This window comes from Gastrolobium bilobum, unplaced genomic scaffold (genome assembly GCF_033153095.1).
Source record: "Gastrolobium bilobum isolate Gb01-03AN ecotype WA unplaced genomic scaffold, APGP_CSIRO_Gbil_v1 utg54108, whole genome shotgun sequence".
NCBI lineage: Eukaryota > Viridiplantae > Streptophyta > Magnoliopsida > Fabales > Fabaceae > Gastrolobium > Gastrolobium bilobum.
In genome coordinates this window covers 55,794-78,869 of record NW_026896535.1, presented here as the reverse complement: position 1 = coordinate 78,869, position 23,076 = coordinate 55,794, and the positions used below count along the sequence as shown (strand labels likewise).

Genomic DNA, 23,076 nt, shown 5'->3' with positions numbered 1-23,076 from the left:
ATAACAGATGGTAGATCCCTAAGCTAGCTTAAGACAACGGATGAGGTAGTTTTCAGTTAATGATGACTTGCGAGTTACATGGTCTTGAGTTTTAGACTCAAGTTTGTACCCAAAAGAGGAAGAGATGAGTGTGTATATGTAAAGGATCCAAGGGGAGGCAGTAGCTTTTCAAGTACTTCATATAGATGATATGCTCCTTATTGGAAATAACTTGGAGGTAATGTCAAACATAAAAAGTTGACTTAGTAAGCATTTTGACATGAAAGTCCTAGGAAAACCAATTATATTCTTGGTATAAAATTATTATGAGACTGAAAGAATAAGTTATTGGCATCACCTTAGACTACTTACATTGACAAAACTCTTGCCAAAATTTAACATGGGAATTCTAAGTGGGGAATCATAACACTCAGACGTGGAATTTATCTTTCTAAGGAGAAATCCTCTAAAGACTCCTAAGAAGGAATGATGCATGGGTATGATACCCTTATGCTTGGGCAATAAGTAGTCTCATGCATACCATGTTGGGTATTAAACCAGACATCTGCCGCATAGTGGACTAGTAAGACGATACCATTCTTATCCTAGAGGAACACTAGATTGCTTAAGTATCTTTGGAGAACGAGAAATTATATGCTGGTTCATTATAATGGAAGTCTTTAAAAGTTGAGCTTTTACAGATTCAATTTTTTAAGTGGATATATACTCAAGAAAATTGACCTCGAGCTATCAGTTTTTCACTAAACTAAGATAACATTAGAAGTGGATCTTAAAGACTCGGTTACTAAGAGTTTTCCTGAACTTGTGTTTGAGAGGCATGTTATTTCTTTGGGTCTTAGAAGGATCACAAAATTGCATTAAGCGAGTGAGAGATATTGTGTTCATTGTGCTCTTGGAGAAAGACAATGAAATAATGTAATCATTTCCTGAATTTTACAAATGAGGTATTATTCATTGTTTTGTGCACACAATTTACAAACAGATATGACCCTGGGATGTAAGTTGATAGCTATTGGTCCATTTGCCTTCTAGGTTTTGCACGTAAATGTCGAGATTTTCAAGTGTGATGAAGTTTTATATTAGTTGAGTTATGGTGGAGGACCAACCCAATGTTTTAAGGTTTTCAGTTGAGGCATGGCCGGATTCATTTGATGTAGTTGGTGTATCTTAGCTTATTGATAATGCTCTCTCACCACGGCCCCCCTATCCCGTCTAACAGTAGTATCAGAGTTAGGTTATGTCTTAAGGTTTTGAATTAAGATGTGATGTCAAACTTATTAGATGTGATTTGTTTATGGGAAAAATATTTTTGCAGTTAATGCAGATAAATTATCTGCTTTTATTTCCAAAACGACGTCGTTTTGGTATTAAAATTTTAAAAAATTATAAATATAAAGACTATTATAACTCTGAAATAAATTAAAATTACAAAAATACCATGATTTCCGTCCCAAAACGACGTCGTATTGGCTTATTGCAGATAACTTATCTACAATAACTGCAGAAAAAGCGAACCCTTTCTTTATATAATCTAACCGATTTACGATAGTTCCTCACCATGAGTTCCACTGGCTCGCCTAGCCGTAAAGACATGTGATGTTCTGTTAATTGTAAAGAAAATATTATTATGCTAACTTATATATTTTTTAGGGTTTATCATCTATCATTTAACATGACCATAAAAATTTTCCTACACACACAACATTTTGTGGGGCCCGCAGCAAAAAAAAAAAAAAACTTCGGCACGCAAAACGAATCTCTATAACATAACACAATCACTTTTCCTACAACATAACTCTTATAAAACCCTATTTTTTAAAACAATTTTTTATATTGAGTGTACGTAAATTATATAAATTTCAGGATACAAAATTATTTTTGAAAAGCCTCAGAAGTATAAGTCGATACAAATAATGATATTTTGAGTTTAATTCCAAATGACAAATTAGCTTTCATCTCTTTTCAATCGCGACAAAAGTGAAATGTTAGATATTTTAAATAAAAGATATATATGATCAAATAAGAAATTCTTATTAATATAAGTGATATACACAGTACAACCTAGGTAAATATAAAATACAAAACAAAAGGAATCATTAAAAGATGGGGAAAACAAGTATCATGTTGTAGGAAAATTCTCTTGTCATTTTATAGAGACAATAAATGTGAGGTCCATCATGTTTAAAATAAAAAGAAAAGAAAGAAAAATATAACACAAATATCGATGTATGTGTAGAAAACTTTGCATTTATCATGCAACATGACAAATGCAAAACCGATATATATGATCAAATAAGAAATCTTATAAGTGATATACACAGTACAACCAATGTAAATATAAAATACAAAACAAAAGGAATCACAAATTCACAATATCATTTTTAATTTTGTAAATATACATCCCAAATTTTCACCCAATTATTCAACAGGTATTGAAAACAGGCTTTATTTTCGATGACGTTTCTTCAGAGCACAACATTGACCAACATTTTATGCGACAGCGAACCAAGCGTATTATTATAATATAATGTCATGCGTGAGTTGGTCACTTGGTTGTATTGAGGTCAAAGTCTAAGGGCACTTGTGTCGACCACCATGGGTAGTCAAGGTGGCATAGCAGGGACACACATCTTCATTGCCGGCAGTGCCTGGTGGTACGCAGTTGCATCGTCTACAACAAGTCCCACATGCTCTGTGGCATAGCTTTTGACGAGATGATAAACGGCACCTCGCAGCACATGCTCCATTACAATCTGAAATTATATACTTTATGTTCATAAATTCAAAATTAATTGAAGTAATAATTTGACATATGAAATCGTATTGGCAGTTTAATTAGTACCTATCTGCTGAAGAACAGTACCCTTTGCTGGTGCGAATGCCTGCGGTTCCTCAAAAGCATGAATAAGTTATTTAGTTCATTAGGTAGACGCACAGTTTAAAAGAAATAAATAAATAAAAAATTAACACTAACTCGGTTCATGGGAACCTTGCATAAAGAAAAAGAAACGGAGAACGCGTGGCAGGTAAGTAAGGAATCATTAATCAGTAATATATAGAAATTAAGAAGCAGAGTATTGATTTATACCCGTTGATCTGCATCAACAAGTTGAAGGAGGAGAAGTGATGCAAGAAAGGAAACAACTAGAAGCTTAGAGAGAGCCATGGCTATAGGTTCAAGCTATAGCAAAGGGGAGCTTGAAGGTTGATGTATTCTAAATGTTGATAGCGAAGAACGTGGAACGAGAAACAGGAAGAGCTCCTATTTATAGTTGATCGGTGAGAGTTGTATAACGAAGGGTCGGCAAAAACGAGTTGGCTCGTAATCCGTTAAGAATGAGTCGGGTTGGGTTGACAAAAATGAACTATCAATTCGATCCGAGCTTACTTGTGAAAAAACGAGCTAATTCACGGGTCAAATCAGCTAGCTCGCGGGTTAAGTGTTTTTTTTTTTATATAAAAAATTATAAAATATAATATATAAAAATGGACAAACCCTACACATGCTGTAATCGTTTTTTTTCCTTCTCTAAACTTAAGTCCCTAATTTTCTCATATCCTTGCCAATTTTATATTGTTAGGTTGTGCGGGCTCTGTTTGATCCAATTTCTTACCCGGTAGCAAGTGGTTCTGATTGTTTCTTGATGTTTATGCAAATTTCTTGTGAAGAAAATTCGAAACTAAAATATTTTTCTTTTATTTCTCAATTTTTACTCTGTACTTAAGCTGATGGAAGCCACATAGCTAGTGCATTAATACTACATGGTTATTTAAATAGGCTGAAAATGAGCTAACCCGCGAGCCAATTTTCGAGCTAACTCGCGAGATATTTTTTCAAACCAACCCACGAGTCATACTTTTGAGCCAACCCGCGAGCCAACCTTAACCCGATTCGGGTCGGTTGGGTTAGGTTTTCTGGCTCAATTTTTTTTTTTCGAGCCAACCTAATCCGGCTCATTTTTTTCGGGTTGAATGCGGGTTGGGTCAGGCCGCGTTGGCCCGTTTTGCCAACCCTAGTATGAAGTATGGATACAAGTTGGCAATTAATATTTAGTACGGGTAGACTTTTATAAACAATGGGGGAGAAAATTTTTAGTGATACAGAACCATTAACTATTGGGTGATTCCTTGAAAAATTTGGGATATAGATGAAAATATAAATGAAAGAAAAGAATAAAGTGGAAGAAATTTTTCATATTTCCACAAAGAAATCACTTAATTGTTGGTGGTCTTGCACCACTTAAATTTTTTTTACCATAGGGATTTATAAGTGGGACATTATGAAAAATTTCACATTTATAAGAAAATTTTTCACACTTCCACAAAAGGAACACCCAATTGTTGGTGGTCATGAGTAAGAGTGTGAATGGATCAGTCGATATAATAGGAGTCTATGATTTGGCCTATATCAGGTCAGACTTGACCTATTATATAATTAAATAAAACATGCTCAGTCATAAAAAAAAGTCAATTTAGAATGTAAACCATAAATATTTTTTATATGTCGGGTCTATAAGCCTACAAGCCGATCTATATCATATTATTCATTTTAAATAAAATAAATAAATTATTATTTTAATGATTTTTAATTATTAAATGTCTAATAAGTTAAAACAGACTAACAGGCATAGATAAAAAATTTGTTTTTTAAATATAGAATAAGTCAGACTTATAATTTGAATCTATTCAAAAATTAACAGATGGTACCAAACCTAAAATATTTTATAGAAACCTAAGCTAATCCAACTTATTTAGGCTTAGGACCACTAAATTTTTCTTCATCATAAGGATTTATAAGTGGGACATTCTGCTATGACTGGCGAGAGAAATTTGGTTTTGAAAGATAAACATCGCGTGGTTTTCTTTGTTTTTGTTACACTGGGACCCTCACTCACAACCTATGTTAATTTGTGTCGGGAGTAGAACACATAATTGGCCAAATCCAAGTTTTTTTTTTAATATATATATCAACACTACTTATATTTTTGGAGAAATTGGTAGAGGTGTAAATAGGTTAGGCTAGGTTAGACTTTGGCTTAAATAGGTCAGACTTGTGTAAAAAATATTGGATCTGGCTTGACCTGTATAAGCCCCAAATTATAAGTCTGACCTGACCTATATTTAAAAATTAAAAGCTTAGATTTAGGCTTATTAGTCTGTTTAAGCCTATTAAATATTCAATAATTAAAAGAATAATTAAAATAATATTACTTTATTATTCAAAATTATTGAAATAATAATTTTATTTATTTTAAATGAATAATATGATATAGGCCGACATAAAGGCTTATAGGCTCGACATGTACAAAAAAGCCTATAACCTGTTTTCTAAATAGGTTTTTTTAAAAGTCTAGACTTGTTTTATTTTTCTATTTGTAATAGACTAAGCTTGACCTAATATAGGCGAGGCTGTAGGCCGACCTAGTCCATTTACATCTCTACGAGTCAATCTTTTAGTATGCTACAAATTTTAACTCTTTAAATTAGTTATTGAATTAATTCTGAGTCGAGCTTAATCACAATCAAAGAAGCTTCTATTTTAACCCTTAAGAGTAGTTCAATTGGCAACTGAGCTCCCAAGGGTTTGCGTCAGAGGATGTGCCTCCCTCCTCGAATGGGGATTAGTCTCATCCTTCTTTCGGTAGCGAAGTTTAATGCACCCGTTGTTTCAATGTGGAGATACCTCTAGCCAGGTTATACCAAAAAATAAAAAGCTTCTATTTTCAGACCGGAATAACGAGTCAAGTGAGGGTAAGATCCATAAAAAAAAAATTATTTACTTAAACAGTTGGCCATTAGTTTAGACGGCTTTGTTCTTATCTTTTCAGGGGAGAAGAATTTTTTTTACAACCGACACAATTTTTGAATGAGTCCTACAATATACTAATTTAAAAAAATAAAAATTACACAAAAAATGGTGTGTCATTGGCATGAGAATAGCCTTCTGCAGTCGCAAAGCTATTCTCCCTAGTTTAAATTATGCAAAACAAGTTGCCGTTACGAGTGTGACAACATGACAGTGCGTGCTATTATTTTGTCCGTAACCGGTGTGGGTGAGAATGCCCTATGCCAATTGAAAGACTCGTTTAATTTGCCAGCGTATCATCATTTGAGCAAAAGGCAGCACTACCTAGTACTGTTCGTTTGCCATGCATCATTGCATCAGTTAATTTTTGTATATGTTCGTGGCCTACCCAAGGAGGGTCATATTGCGGATAAATGTTGCATTATTGTGGGGAGAAAGACTTCGTTAGTACACGGAAGTGTTCAATTTCAATTTGTTGTATGTATCATGAAAACTACAAGTGCTGAATTATTATTTTAACAGCCAAAATTTTCTAAGTGTCTATCCGTCAACTTTGGCTTTGGAAGATGGTGATACATGGAATTGGATGCAATAACTATGTGGAATAGGAAGAGGAACTATTAGCAGAAAGTTGGAAAAGGATTGTTGAAGCCATCCTTTACAGCTGTAAGCTGCTGTATATATCCCCAGCTGTAATATGCTAATATTTCTCTATGAATAATTATCATACATCACTTAACCCACCTACTCCAAAATATATTATATATTTTTTTTAAAAAAAATCATCATGTATCTATTTTATTTTTGTGGTGTTTCCTACATGTTATGTACTTATTTCTATGTTACAGTATCGGTATCTAGAAGAATAAATTAATAAATATCCCGATAAATTTCTTATTTTTCATTAATTATTTGAATGTTTTTATAAACAAAGGGCCCGTTTGGACAAGTTTTTTCTTCTTCAAAAGTTGTTTTTTTCAAGAAAAAAAAAATACTTCTCATTTTTAGTTTGTTTGGATGTCTACTTTTAAAAAAAGCAGAAGACACAAAAAGTCAAAAACCTACTTTTTCCATAAGCTAAAAATTTTAACTTCTAAGAAAAGCAAAAGTCAAAAGCCAAAAGCCAAATATCTTTTTTCAAAAACTAAATATTTTTATAAAAATATAAATAAAAATATAAATAACTTTAACTTTTATAAAAAGCACTTTTAAAATAAAAAAGAGATAAAAATTATTTTTTGAGAAGCCCAAACAAACGGGCTCAAAGTTGATCTACTAATGAATGTCTACAGCAATAAATGAACTCAAAATTTTATTGTAAATGCTAATTATTAATATTTTTTTTGGTATTGATATATTGAGGAATTGAACACAAAAAGCATACACCATGCATTTGGTAGAGATAGATCGAAACTTACTTGGGGAAGGTAGTAAAGCAAAACTTAATGAATTGGAATATAGATTGGCGGACGGTGTGCCTTAGAACGAAATGGAAAAAATCTATATGCATAGTGGATGGTTAGATCCATTGTTATTCCTATGTTTCAAATGGTCCATTTTTAGACTTTTTCCCTCTTCATCTCCCCCATTTCTTCTTTTCCCCTTCTTTTATCACTTATATATATATATATATATATCATTACTATTTTATTTTTTTATTTTTATTTTAATCTTTTTTCAACATTTTCGTATCTTTTATTTGAATTCATCTACCACCCACTCCAATTAATTTGGAATAAATGTGTTATTGATGTTGATATTGATATTGAGAAATTGAACACACAACCTATTACATAACAATCCACATTCTTCACCACTAAGCTAACCCTAGTGGCTTTATAAATGACAAATGCTAATTATTTGATCAGATTAGTTGAGCCAATCTTTATTTATATGTAAAATATTACTATAATTTTTTATCACTTTTTATTTGGGTTCTTTCACCGCTGACTCAGTTTGGAATCAAAATAACGTTTATATTAAAGTTAATGTAAAATATTATTATATAATACAGAATGACAACTGAAGATGTCTCGAATTGTATTACATGCGATTATATATAACATTTTTAATGCGCTATTGATCATATGGGTGTTCGACTGTTTGTTATATTCATATATATATGACTAATTGTTAGCTGGCGAGAGTGCTGCTATGAAACAAAACAGGTTAGAGACAACCTCTAGCCATCGAATATTAAATGCACGATATTGATTTTGTTGGATACAATTGCGTCTCAACCAGTTCCGTATATGATTTTATGTTATTGTGAATGGTTGTATGCAACGGCCGAGCCAAAAAAAAAAAAAAAAATTTAAAGGAGGAAATTATAGTATAAATTTTTCCTTTGAAATTATAATTATTTATATAATAAAAAATAGAAATGAAGCTTACAATTAAATATTAATTTTTGTAGATTTTAAAGCGGAACAAACATTAAATATATGATCAAAAATTAAAAACAATACTCACTTCTATCCCCCCTTCCGCTCCACCGCTACGGTATGTTTAGTTGGAAAGCCATTTGAATAAGTGAAAGGCTATGGCCTATGTAGAGAAACAAAGTTGTGCTTTGGAGATGGAATATTGAAATTCCATTAATTCGTATGTTGATTGGTGTGTTGCGGAGGAATCATACAAATATATGTTTAAAAAGGTGAATAATAGATAATAAATTAAGAATATGCAAAAAGAGAAGTGAATAATACGTTACAAAGAAAAGGTACGTAGTGCCTGTAAAGTGCATCTTTAATACAAATATATGCCTAATCAATCAGTTAAAACATGGGGTTATCACTTTTTATGCAACAGCAAAATTCTCTCAAAATTCTCTTCTCCAGTTGCTGCGACAAAATTATGATGAGTCCCCTCATGAAAAAAAGAAAAAAGAAAAGAAAAAAGCATGATCGATTTCGCCAATATTTCGTAGTACAATTGGAGAAGTCTGATTCATGATAAGGCGTACAAATGACCTGGTTAGGGATGACAATATTTCGCCAACACAACTCCAAGATGATATGGTATTTTTGTTATTCGTTTTAGTCCGTATTTTGTGTGTGTGTGTGTTAATCCGGATTTATATCGATCTTAATAGTGATTTATAAAAAATATGTCTTGTTTGTGTCAATCTGTTTAAATTAAATCATTAAATAATTATATATTATATTTGTAATCACAACCTGTGTAGTAAAATTAACGGATTATTCACAACTTGTGTAGTATATTCGTGTCAAGGTTTAAACACGAATAATATTGTATCATGCTCGTGCTAAGGATATTCGTATTTATGTCAAATTTATGTCAATTCAAATACAACCCACCAACCCGAATTGTTACCCTAAATCTGGTATACAAATTGGGTTTTATTAGTCTCATTTTACATAAGATAATTATCTTATGTTATAAATAGAAAATAGGTGAGTCTCATCATTACAAAAAAAAAAAAGAGAAAAAAATGAAGTGCGAAAATCGAAGTGAGAAAATATGAGAGAAGTTATCTTATGTGAAAGAAGAATAATATTTTTTATACAATTATCACAGGCTTGGAGATCAATAGGTTCGATATACAATAACAAATTTTATAGGTATAAAAAATGAGTTTATAGATTTAAAAAAAAAAATGAAAACAGCTTCAGAGAAAAGAAATCACACCATACTTAATTTTTCTTCAGTAAATTTCTTCTTTTTATTTTTTGATACATTGACATGTACATTTTTCCTTTTACAAATTTTTAAAATAGAAACTTCTTATTAAAAATACTCAAATATACTTGATATCTGTAAAGATATCGTTTAAATATAAATATAACATGAATTATGTAATTTTTGTATTCTTCGAGAGACGGATGCTTTGAGAATATTAAAAAAGAAGCATGAGTCCAATACTGTATAAGTCCATCTAATTATATAATTTCGGTTCGGTAATGCTTTCTGTGAAATAAAAGTTTTCTGCCTTCAGTTATGCTGTATTATTGGCATATATTAATGAAGAGAAAAGATTTGTTTACAAATTTGTTTTGTAAATTATACTAAGTCTAAGTCTAACCAGTCATAAATTCATTGAAGTACGAGTGGTCAAATATAATATAATTTGTAATTCCTGCTGAGACATCACTATTCATTTTAACTTCTGCCCCATTACATGCATCAGCTAGGAAGAAAATATATAAAGCGCGCGTCTATCATCATCTTGGACTGATGAAAAGATTACTTCTTGGTAAAGTTGAGAAAGATGACCAGAACTTGAAGATAACCGGTATTGCAGACCTAGGTTGGGTCACATGTCGAGATTTTGAATTTTAATTTCCTTTTTTAGTCAAGTAAATTATTATTTGTCTTTTAGTTCAATATTTATAGTAGGAGTAAATATTATTTTAAGTCCCTAACAAAAAATGTGGTTCCTATTTTAGTCCTTTACCAAAAATTAGTTTCGAGGAGGTCCCTAAAAAATTCAAAGTAGATCAATTTAATTAAAATCGTGATCCTTCAAAAATTCAAAAAAGACCTACATGAATATCAAAATCACTAAAATAGGTCCACTTTAAATTTCATAGGGACCATATGACTCTTTTTTTATAATGGACTAAAGTGGGGACCAAATTTTTTGTTAGGGACCAAAAATGATATTTATTCTTATATTAGGTAGCAACGTACATAAATGATTAAAACAACATAGCAATGCAAATTGATTAGAGAGAAAACTTATTCTTTCTCCCCTGTCACATACCCATTCCCATGATTTCTTCATCATTTGTTATGGAAACAACTAGATTATGAGCGGGTTCAAGCGTTAATTTAATTTTTTTTTACAAAAACAAAATTCAAGGACGCTGCTCCCGAACTCCCGCTATTAAATGTGCGAACATAGAAAAATTTTCCTGATATAATCAAGAGTAAGTCCTACGGTAGCACAAAGTTTTCGGTACATCCATCTAATAAAATTCACACACAAGCGTAAACATGTTTTCACGTCAGTGAGAGAAGAGAAAAAAAGTAGAAGAAGAAATATGATTTACTTATTAAATATAAGTGTTTTATTTTAAATGACAGCAATACCCATCACTGGGTCTGGGTGTTTCTATCCACTAAAAATATTTCGGTTAAGAGAATGATGAGGGATCATTTGTCTTCAAAGTATTTATTGTTTGTTTAATTTGAAGTGTCTTATAATATGAAAAGGGATTAATTGGTTTGCATTAGTCAAAGTCAGAGGCAAATTCACTCTTACACCACTCGATCAATAATTTTTTACTAAATCATTTTATTTCAAATTCCATCATTGTTATCGAATAAATTATGTTTATAAATATTTTATCATCAATTTAAAATTATTTGATATTTCATTAATATAAATCAAACTTAATATAATATTTACATTTAAAATATGCGAAAATAGAAATTATTTGATTATATTATTATTATTATTGTCATGCAATCAATTATATCTTAACACGTACACCTCAACAGCAAGGCACATAAATGTTTTTATTATGTATCTTAACATTTATTTATTTATTTTTTTACAAAATTTGTTATAGTCAACGAAGGTAAAAAAAGAAAATGAAAAATAGATACAATTCAACAATTTGTAGAAACAAAGTCATGTACTGTGTAAATTACTAAAAGGCCGTAAGATTATTAAAGATTTACACTCGCATAAACCAATCCCTTCTTTTATTAATATTAACTCACTAAGATTTAAGAGTAAGTACATTCTTACTTATGCACTTTAAAAAAGATATTTTTAAAAGAATTTATCATATCCCCTCCTAACATTGCAACACAATATGCATCGCTGCATCGAAGAAGCACCCAATAAATTCCCATCATCATGCGATCAAAGAGTTTAGGGTCCGTTTGATTTGTTAAAAAATAGGGATTAGACAACATAAAAGTTATTGTTTCATGTTTCATTTAAAGGAAAGATACGAGACACCACAAAATAAGTAGTGAAAGGCAGATAAATATAAAAAAAAATTCCCTCACAAAACCATCGGTCAACTTTGTATCTCACAGCACAAATTGTCAAATATAATTCTCTTCTAAAATTTCTTTTTTGCATTACCAATCAGTGCAACCTCTCCTACTTCCATCATCAACCCCTTTCAAATCACTTGTATTACAACAAGAATTATAACAAGCGGGATTTGGCAACATATGAAAATACATTTAATTAAAAGTGTAAAGATAAAAGTTATACTTTCAAATCCAAATAAGTTTATATGAATAAATCAAAAATTAATACTTTATTAAAGTTATATACATATTCAACTGAGGATTTACTTAGACAAAGCAACAACATATCAATCATGGGCTCTCCGTCTGATTAGGTTTTCCACTTGTAAATATAATGTAATTACAATACTAAACTCACTGCCTGAAAATATAATCATAACAACTGAAAATATAACCATAACAATGTTAGGCTTTCCGCCTGCAATAAATTAACTAGTACACAAGATTGTTCCAGTTTAATGAGTGATTTTAAATTTGAATCTTAGGTACACAATTTCTCCACTACCGCTGTTTATTCACGTGTTATGGTTTACAAATTTTGGATAATATATATTTAATGGTATGTAATAACAATTGTTTTTTTTTTTTAAAATAAAAACGCCTAAAAATCCCTCCTCCTATTGAAGAGATATGACCCTCGGATGTAAGTTGACAGCTAATTTTGGTCCATATGACTTCCTGATTTTGCATGTAACAACTTGCGAAACAAGGTTAATTGTAAAGAAAGCATCTATTATAACAATTTCTATTTGAATTCTAGGATATAAAATTATTTTTGAAGTCTCAAAAGTATAAGTGGGCACCAATAATGATATTTTGAGTATGATAATTTAGCAATTATCTCTTTTCAATTGCGACGAAATTAAAATATTAGATATTTTAAATAAAAGTTATCAAATAAGAAATTCTTATTAATATAAATGATATACGACAGTACAACCAAGTTAAATACAATATACAAAAGAGAAAGGAATGACAAGTTAAAAATATGATTATTAATTTCATAAATACACTTCCAAATTAACCCACAATGATTCAAACACGTTTGAAAACGGGCTTTATTTTCCTTGACGTTATTCTTCAGATCATATATTAACCAACAGTTTATGCGACAAGCATATTATTATAACATAATACGTCATGCATGGTTTCGTGGTATGGAACTCCAAGTCTAAGGACATTTGCGTCTCCCACCATGGGTAGTCAAGCTTGCATAACAGGGACACTTTTCTTGGTTTCCAGCAGTGCCTGGTGGTACGCAATTGCAGCGTCTACAACAACTCCCACATGCTCTGTGGCACATGTTTTGACGAGATGCTAAACGGCACCTCGCAGCACATGCTCCCTTACAATCTGAAATTATATACTTTTATGTTCATATATAAATTCAAAATTAATTGAAGATATAATTGTACTATTTGCAGTTTAGTACCTATCTGCTTCAGGACAGAACCCTGTGGTTGTGCCAATGCCTGCGGTTCCTCGAAAGCATATTTAGATAAGTTAATTAGGTAGATGCTTAGTAAAAAAAAAGAGTAAAGAAATGAACACTAACGCATAAAGAACGAGAAACAGAGAACGCGTGGCAAGTAAGTAATGAATCACTAATCACTAAAATAAATATATAGAAATTAAGAAGCAGGATATTGAATTATACCGGTTGATAAGCTTCAACAAGATGAAAGAGGAGAAGTGATGCAAGAAGGGAAGAAACTAGAAGCTTAGAGAGAGCCATGTGTATAGGAAAGGGGAGTTTGAAGATAGCTAGATGTAATCTTAATGGAAAGGTTTATAAAGTGCGTGGAATGACAAACAGGAAGAGCTCCTATTTATAGTTGATCGATGAGAGTTGTATGCTGTATGGACACAAGTAGGCAAGTACTTAGTAAAGGTAGATTTATATAAATTATAGGAATACGTAAGTGGGACATATTGTGATGTGGTGCATATATACGAGGAAGAGACCTGAGTCAAAAAGTTGGTATTATAGTGACTGAGGAAGGAAATTTGGTAATGAAAACTGCTGGGTGAAGTATCCAGAAGAGATAAAGTGCTATTACTTGGTGGATGAAGTATCCAGATGGCCGGCTTTTGAAGGATAGGCAGCGCGTGGTTTTCTTTGTTTTTATTATAATGATACCCTCGCTCACAAGTCACAACCCCACCAGTCTTATCTTAATTTGTCTCGGGTAGAAATTATAATTAATGCCCAAATCCAAGCTTATATTTTCTGACCTTAATAACCAAGTTAAGAAATGGGTTATTTAATGGTTTTATATTATAAAACTCTAATACACACTTCTTCAAAAGTCTTTTAGACTTGAAACATGTTTTTTTTTTTTTTTTTTCTCATTCTACCTTATCTTATTTAATTGCATAGAAGATGAGGTGCTTAAGGCATTAGGATTAGTACAGTGACGAGGGGTTTTGATAATTTGTATGAGGTCATAACTCATAAGTTCAAACATCAGTTCCACCATTGTATTAAAACAAAAACAAAAAAAGGTGAAAAGGTGCCATAAATTCGTGATTCGGTGGTCTCGTTTAATTTGCCATGCATCATTGCATCAGTTAATTTATGTATATGTTCGTGCCCTACCCAAGGAGGGTCATATTGCACGTAAATGTTGCGTTATTGGGACGGGGAGAAAGAGTGTATGAATACACGGAAGCGTCCAATTTGTTATATGTATCCCCAAAACTCAAGTGTTGAATTATTATTTTAACAGCAAAATATTGGCTAAGTGTCTAATCCGTCCACTTTGGCTTTGGAAGATGGAGATATATAGAATTGGATGCAATAACTGTGTGGAGTAGGAAACAGAGAGATGGAAAAGGATTGCTGAAGCTAACGTTGACAGCTGTAAGGTGCCGTAGCCCAGCTGTAATATGCGAATATTTCTCTATCAAAAATTGTCATGTATCGCTAGTTAACCCACAAACTCCAAAATAAAAATAAAAATAATAAAAAATTCATGTTTCTATTTTAATTTTATTGTGTTTCCAACATGTTATGTACTTTTTTTTTGTGTCTCGAAATGTATTACAAGAATAATAATTATATGTAATTTTATATAATATTGATCATATATATATATATGTGTGTTTGTTATATTTATATAACTAATTATAAAGACCCAGCTGGCTAGAGTGCTGGTATGAAATTAAACAGATTAGAGAGAGTTCTAGCCATTGAATATTATATATATACTCAGGATATTAATTTTGTTGGATATAATTGCGTCCAAACAGTTCCATATATGATTTCATGTTATTGTGAATGGTTGTATATATGTTAATTGGTTGAAAAGCCATTTGAATAAGTGAAAGGCTATGGCCAAAGCAGAGAAAGCAAAGTTTTGCTTTGGAAATGGAATTCCATTTCGTATCTTTATTCGCGTGGTGCATGCGGGGTAATCATATACATATATGTTAAAAAAATGTGAATGATACATAACAAAGAGAAAGTGGTGTATGTAAAGTACATCTTTTATATAAATATATGCATAATCAATCATTTAAAAGAATTCATAGTACAATCAGAAAGTCTAAGTCTGATATAAGATAACTATCGGACTTCCTCCTTCAATGTTAAGTCCAAGTTCATTGAGAGATTTTTTAAAAACCCTAAACTCTAGATTCCACCTCCTCTATATATATTCATTAGTTGAGGGTGAAGGCTAGGTTAGACTGATAGAGAAAATTATTTGAGAGATTTGTAAGCAAAACTTTGAGCATTGTATTTGAGATATCTCTAGAGAGAGTTTGAAAGAAACATCTCTAGGTAGTTTGATTATCACCATTATTGGAGAGGGTGTGTTAACCACCACATTGATGAATCTTGATTCTTTGTATCCATTATTTTCATAGTGGACGTTTGATCTGGACTAGGTCCCGTGGTTTCTACTTCTTCATTGGAGAAGGTTTTTCTACGTTAAAATTTGCTTGTGTTCTCTTTCTCTCTCTCCCCTTTGTGTTTTTGTTTTTTCGCTGCTGCCCGACCTGGTGAAGTTCAGACCAAGGTAAGATTGCCGAGATCCGAGATTCAGGATCTTGTTGACTGACTTCCGCAAAAGACTTCTTAGCCGAGTTGAGGGAACCGAGTTCCCAACAATAAGGAGGGCAAAGAATATAGTATATACAACTAGCACAAGCTTGGAGATCAAGAGCTTTGAGATACAATAACAAATTTTAAAGGTATAAAAAATGGGCTTTACTAATCTCCATCAATAGGAGACAAGATATCTCCTACCACTCTCACAATCATGTGGTGGGACCCACATAGTTATAAAATAAAAAAATAAAAGAAAACCAAGCTCAAGAATCGATGTCTCTGTTGAAAAATAAACCATCTCATGTGGCTGAAGATTAGTTTTTCCCATAAAATATAACATTATAGATTGTTACAACCAAAAGAAAAAAAAGCACATCATACTTTTTCTTCTGTAAATTTATTTTTTTAGAAATAAAGTAGAGACTTATTAAAAATACTTAAATTAATAGTTGATTTGTGTGAAGATATTTTTTAAATATAAATATATTTTTAACATGACATATATAATTTTTGTTTTTGTCATTAGGTGATTTAGTGTTTAAAATGAATATTAAAAAAAAATGCCTTACGGACCAAGAGGTGGATGCTTGAGAATATTAAAAAAGAAGCATGAATCCTATACAGTGTAAATGCTGACAACTATTATATAATTTGTTCGTTAATGTTTCCGGTGAAAGAGATATCTAGCCTCCAATACTGTTGTATTGTTGGAGCATAAAATGAAGGGTTTTATTTAGACAAAAATGAAGGGGTTTGAATCAATCATGTTGCTGGAAACAAATTTGAGTTTCTGCAAATAAAAAAAAATATATATATATATATATATATATATAACTATATATTATTAATAGTATATAATTATAATATTAAAAATTATTTTTTCTCTCTTCTCAAAAGGCCTGTTAGCTTATGTGGTAAAAAGAGAAAAAATAATTTTAATATTATAACTATATACTACCCGTAATACATAATTATAGTTTATAGCATGTCCAGATTTTTCTTCCTACAATATAATTATATTTTCCTAAAATAAATATTGTTATTACTCTCGAGACATGCACTATTCATTTTAGCTCCTGCCATTTTTTTTTTTTGGAAATAATAGAAAATTAAAACAAAAACACAACAAAAAGAAACTAGGCACAAAGCCTAGACCAGTGAACACTTATAGTGTCACCATACAGACTATCAATACAACCTGACGGTGGACAATCAAATTCCTGAATTACCCAAGAGAAACCATAAGAGTAAGAGGCTAGAAAGTCCGCTACTCTATTTCCTTCACGGTGAATGTGAGACATATAAATCTGCCAATCTCGCTGCATCAAATTTCGAATACGATTCACCAAATTAGCCGCAGGGTAATCATGGTGGCACCCATTTGTAATGAGCTGTTGAGCTGAAAGAGAATCTCCTTCGAGCCAAACTTGCCTAAAACCTCTACCCCAAGCTAGCTCCAAACCAACCAAGCAAGCCCATAACTCAGCATGCAAAAATGTACCTGAGCCTAAATTTTTACAGAATCCGACGATCCAAGTTCCTGAGGCATCGCGAAAAACTCCTTCACACCCAGTCCTAGTACCATTAGCATCACATGCACCATCAACATTAAGCTTAACCCAATCCACTACAAAAAAATGTGTTATTTGTGGAGGTTATTTATTGGAATTCATTAAAACCTCCAAAAAAGAATTTAGATTGTGGCACTTTTAATGAACGCCACATCAAAGACGAAGAAGAAGGTTTTAATGAAACCGAAGCGGGTCTTTCGGAATGGGAACCCAATTACATCAGCTTGAAAAAAAAAGATATCAAGTGTTTTTATTTTTTATTTTTGGATAGAAGATATCAAGTGTTTATTAATTAAAATACGAATATCAAATTTACAAAAAAAAAAAAATACGAATATCAATACCTTCGACTGATCAAAGATTATTGCCTGAAGTTACACATACCGAAAGTTAATCTGAATTTCCGTAAAGATAAAGCAAAAGGTAAGAAAGATGACATGAACTTAGGGAGATGCATTTGCCAGATTAAGACAATGAATTTGTTTTCAATGTGGCCAATTAAGGGTGTATTTTTTGTTCGTTTATTAGTATTATAATAAGATATATAAGATATTAGTTGTTTTACATCCGTTCAACTCAGTCCAAGCCAAATTCACTCTTATTCCATTTAATAATTTCTTACTAAATAATTTTATACTCATTAAATAAATCATATTTATAAATATCACGTTAATTTAAAATTATTTAATATATCATTAGTATATGTTAAACTGAATATATTATGCACTTTTAAAATATATGAAAATAAAAATTATCGGATTATATTTTTAGGTATAAGTTATTTTGCCTACTCTTATTTTACCTATCCCTTTCAATATCATTAGATTAAAATCTCATCTAACGATGGAGATTTACGATATAAAATAAATTCTTTTACACCCTTTTTCTCTTCCGGTGCCTCTCATTCTTTCTCTTTCCTCTCCTTTCTCTTTCTTCAATGACATTTCAACATCAAAAATAGGTGCAAGCTTTTTTCTCAATTCATCCAACTCAGCTATTGTTACGAGCATTACATAAAAATGAAATGGGGTTTCAAGAAAAAATCAATCCAGATGCCCTATGTTATGGAACCAGGTAGGTCTGTTGTTGGGCGTAACATACAGAGAATAGAGATCCTTTCCCCACTTCAAGGTGAAAGATAAAAAGGAGATAAGTTGATTCTCTTAAAATTTCAACAGCAAAATAGAAACGTTACGGTTATCGGGGATTAATTCAAATAAAGGGTTATTCGTGGTTTTCTCTTTTTGTAATTTTGTGATTTATGTTGTGTTCAATTATATCATATTCAAGAGATTTTAATAATTATACTCATCCAGCAGAACTATCATGCCATTAATCATTGCACGAATTTAGATTCAAATATAAATTCAAGTTGTAAATTATGCAAATCGATAGAAAGAAATAGGAGGAGAGAGAAAGAGTGTGGGAGATAGTCAGGAGAAAAAAAAGGGAAAAATGGTTTATTTTATTCTGTAAGTCGTTTTTCGGAAGAAAAGTGCAGGTACCGGTTCTGCTAGTCGGTATAAATTCGTGCCGAAAAAGTATCCCGGAAAATTAATGTAAGTGCATGATAATTACTAGAATAATATGTAGGACTTGTAAAATGAGTTTCAAGTCCAAATAATGAGAACTGGTGCTAGAAACCGGTACTGGCTTGGAAAAGCGCGTACCTGAAAGGTGCTCGGAAAATTATAAAAAAAATATGTAAATTCTTGGAAAAATGTGTAGTTTCAGAATCCAGAGTTTGGGATTAAAATGCTAAGTGTAGAAATTAAAGTTAATACTGTGTGTTAATTGGGTAAGTGGCTATAAATACCCTTATTAAGGGCACATTGCCCTAGATACCAGACTTCCTACGTGAGTTGTGTTGGTGGCTGACCAAAAACTCAGCCTTTGGGTTTTCTCCTTCTTTTCTTGAGGTTCAAGGCCTTTTCTTCCTTGATTCTTCACTTTTTCTCTTGTAAACACATTGGGTGAGTGTGAACAATCCTTGTGAGTGAGAAAGAGACTTCATTTCTGAGTTTGGCTTCTAGCTTGAGAGGGTGAGCTTGCTGTTTTCACGTTTTGGGAAGGAGGGAGCTTTCCTTAGGTGTTTTGGAGCTTCAAGGAGCTTCCTTGTTGTGTAAAAGAACCACCTTTGTGCACTATTTTCGTGTTCAGTGAGAGACAGAACCTTGGAGCTGTTGTGTGAGCTCCAAGAGCACCTTTTTTATGAGTTTGAGCTTTGGTAAGCCTCATCACCTTTGATCTTGAGTTCAAATGCTTAAAAATGAAAGCTTGATGCATTTTAAGGCTTAAAGATGATAACTTGTTGTTGAGTAATGTTGAACACACCTAGAAATACATGTTTAGGTGCTTTAAATCGGTAAAAACCCAACCTTGGAAGGATATCTTCACGAAATGTATTTTCTGCATTCTGTCGTGAAATATCCGGATATGTGCCCGATGAATATCCGGATATGTGATATCCGGATATGGGTTCTGAGTATCCGGATAATAGATATCCGGATATGGGATTCTGGATATCCGGATATTGCATATCCGGATATGTCCAGTGAGATATTCGGATATTGCATATCCGGATATGGTCCCGAGGAATATCCGGATATTCTGGGATTTTGTAAAACAGTAGTTGTGCTGTGTGTACAGTACGCTATTGGGGGGTTTGTGGACCCTAGATTGATGAAGTTGAACTTCTGTAATTAATGAACTAAGTCAGAATTAAGTGATTAAGGACTTATGGCTTGGTATGGAGCCTTGAGACGTAAAACGTAAGGAAAGGCGTTGTCTTTAAGTTATATGCTTGTGTTGCATTATTATTGATATAGTATTGGTCCATAACAGATTGTGAATCTGCTGTGTTTGGACTTTGAGCTGTGGACTCTTGGCTTTTGGAGTTAGCTTGCAAGGTAAGCTTTCGTGTCCTCGGTTTATCCATGTTGTGGTTCCACCATGTCCCATGGGGGTATAGTTTATGCATGTTGTGTACATGCTTTTGAATATTTGATATGTTGATTGAACTTTACATGTAATGGCTTTTAATATGCATGTGTTGTTTCATCTTGACGGGAAGCCTGAGTATGTAGCGCCATACAAGACGGTGTACCGGGATGAATGCAAGTGGTACTTGCACGGTGTGTAGGTGATAGACGTATACCTGCACTGTCTCTGGCCAGTAGATTAGTATTGACACACATGGCATGATTATCTGCTGCATTGCATTGTTTTTGAAATGATAAATGATAAACTGCTTTTGAACTTATATTGCACATGTAAGTGAGCTTGGGGTGGAAGATCCTTGAGGACTCACTGACTTACTGAGATTTCTAGATTAGAGATCTTACCCCACGTTTGGGGAATGCTTATTTCAGGATCAGGTAGTATGGGTACTGATGCCTCAGGCGGCAGGAGGCCGGAGCTTAGCTGATTATGTTTTACTGCTTTATGTTAGCATGACTGGATTTGGATGCTGTTTATGTTTTCCGCTATTTATGATATGTTGTTGTTGAGACTGATGTTGGGCATGTTGCCTTATTTGAGTGAGCATGGGGATTGTCCATGACACTTTATGTTAGTGCTTTTGATTTGGAGTTGTATAAACTATTAGATGGTCCGGTCTACGTGGTTGTAGTTCCGTGACTAGAGCCACACTTATATTATCTATGTTGTGAGGTATTTCAGTTAGCTGTTTTATTGCAATTACATACAGGCGATGTTTTATTAATTGATTATTAAGCAAGCTGGTAATGTTAATGACATCATAATTGAAAAGAAAAAGTAATTCCGCATTTTTAATTAAGCGCAGCTTAATACGATATTATGATAACATTGCCGGATATATACGGGGTGTTACAGATTGTATAACTGTTATATTTATGGGATGTGATATTCTACCTACCATTTTTTCTGCTTACCTTTATCTACCACTCTCCAACACCGTTAGATCAGAATCTCAAGAAGAGAGAGAAATATAAATGTGAGTTAAGATTCTGATATAATGGTTTTTTAGTATGGTAGGCAAAGGTAGGTAGAATAACATATCCCTATATTTATTTCCATATTTGTATGGTTATGATTCCCCATATTTAATAGGGGATAGGTTATTCTACCTACCATTTTTTTTGCCTACCTCTGCCTACCCACTCCAACACCATCAGATCAGAATCGCAAGAAGAGAGAGAAAGATAAATGTTAGTTAAGATTCTGATCTGATGGTGTTGAAGAGTGATAGGTAGAGGTAGGCAGAAAAAATGGTAGGTAGAATAACCTATTCCATTTAATAGTTTATATTTATTTCCACCTATGTATGGTAATGATTTTCCATATTTAATGCTTTCACATTAAATATGGGAAATCATAACCATACAAAGATGGAAATAAATATAACTGTTGGATCAACATAATCTATCTAACGGTAAAATTAATTAGTAGTAAGTAGTAATATTGATAGTAACCCTAATTGGTTGTTACAATATCCTATCCCTATATATATATACAGGGGAGGGTTATAATTACAAACTTTTTTTTATAAACGCTTACAAACTACACTATGTTCTCCCGGCAGAACATTAGGCTACACTATGTTCTCCGAAGAGTACATAGTGTAATTTGTAAAAAATTGTAAAAAAATTTTGTAAACGGATCCTTCCCCATATATATATATATATATATATATATATATATATATATATATATATATATATAGGGTTCGCTTTTTCTACAGTTACTGTAGATAAGTTATCTGCAGTAAGCTCAATACAACGTCGTTTTGGGCAGAAATCATGGTGTTTTTGTAATTTTAATTTATTTCAGGGTTATTATTGTTTTTATAATTATAATTTTCTAATCTTTTAATCCAAAAATGACGTCATTTTTGAAAGTATACTAGGTTACACTATGTACTTACTGGAGTACATAGTGTAATTTGTAAAAAAAATTTATAAATGAATCATTCCTCTATATCTATTATATATTTTTTTAAATAAATTTTATTACAGAATGTAAATTAATTTAAATTTTAGGATATAAAAATATTTTGATAATTCTAACAAGTAGAAGTGGCATGGACATGATTAAGGTAGTTAAAAATTGTTTACCAAAAAATAATAATAATTAAAAATTGAGTTTTTACTTAAAAACAGAAATGGAATAAAAAATTATAAAACTTAGAAGTAAAATCGTAAAAAAAATAAAAGCGGCTGAAATATTGATAAAAACGTTTTGATAAAAAAATCGTAAAAATACAGTTTAAAAATGATATTTAAATACTATATATGTCAAACAATGATATTTTGAGTTTAATTTTTAAGAATAATTTAGCATCCATCTCTTGTCAAACGTCAAATGTAAAATATTAGATATTTTAAAGAAAAGATATAAAATGAGAAATTCTTATTAATATATATATATATACCACAATACAACCAAGGTAAATGAAACACAAAAGAGAAAATAATCACAAATTCACAATACGATTATTAATTTTGTAATTACACTTCCAAATTTACACTCAATGAATCAACAGGGATTGAAGACGGGATTTATTTTCGATGACTTTATTCTGCAGAGCAAGTTGACCAACATGTTATAAGGTTGCGAACCAATATCGACCAACATGTTATAAGGTTGTG

At 31.9% G+C, this 23,076-nt stretch overlaps 2 protein-coding genes across 3 annotated transcripts; both read right to left on the bottom strand.

The window, feature by feature from the left end:
- Nucleotides 1-2,319: 2,319 nt before the first annotated feature.
- On the bottom strand, nucleotides 2,320-3,224 carry LOC133300316 (gibberellin-regulated protein 1-like). The gene is made up of 3 exons (XM_061499835.1): nucleotides 3,089-3,224; nucleotides 2,843-2,882; nucleotides 2,320-2,753 (listed from the first exon to the last, which is right to left on the bottom strand). Exons 1-3 carry the CDS (start codon nucleotides 3,164-3,166, stop codon nucleotides 2,572-2,574), a joined length of 300 nt encoding a protein of 99 aa, XP_061355819.1. The 5' UTR covers nucleotides 3,167-3,224; the 3' UTR covers nucleotides 2,320-2,571.
- A 9,487-nt stretch (nucleotides 3,225-12,711) lies between these two features.
- Nucleotides 12,712-13,727, bottom strand: LOC133300317 (gibberellin-regulated protein 1-like). 2 transcript variants are annotated; one of them, XM_061499836.1, is made up of 3 exons: nucleotides 13,479-13,727; nucleotides 13,254-13,302; nucleotides 12,712-13,174 (listed from the first exon to the last, which is right to left on the bottom strand). In XM_061499836.1, exons 1-3 carry the CDS (start codon nucleotides 13,554-13,556, stop codon nucleotides 12,993-12,995), a joined length of 309 nt encoding a protein of 102 aa, XP_061355820.1. In that variant the 5' UTR covers nucleotides 13,557-13,727; the 3' UTR covers nucleotides 12,712-12,992. The 2 variants fall into 2 exon arrangements, with proteins under 2 accessions (XP_061355820.1, XP_061355822.1); XM_061499838.1 differs by having other exon boundaries at nucleotides 13,254-13,293; nucleotides 13,479-13,703.
- Between the last annotated feature and the right edge of the window lie 9,349 nt (nucleotides 13,728-23,076).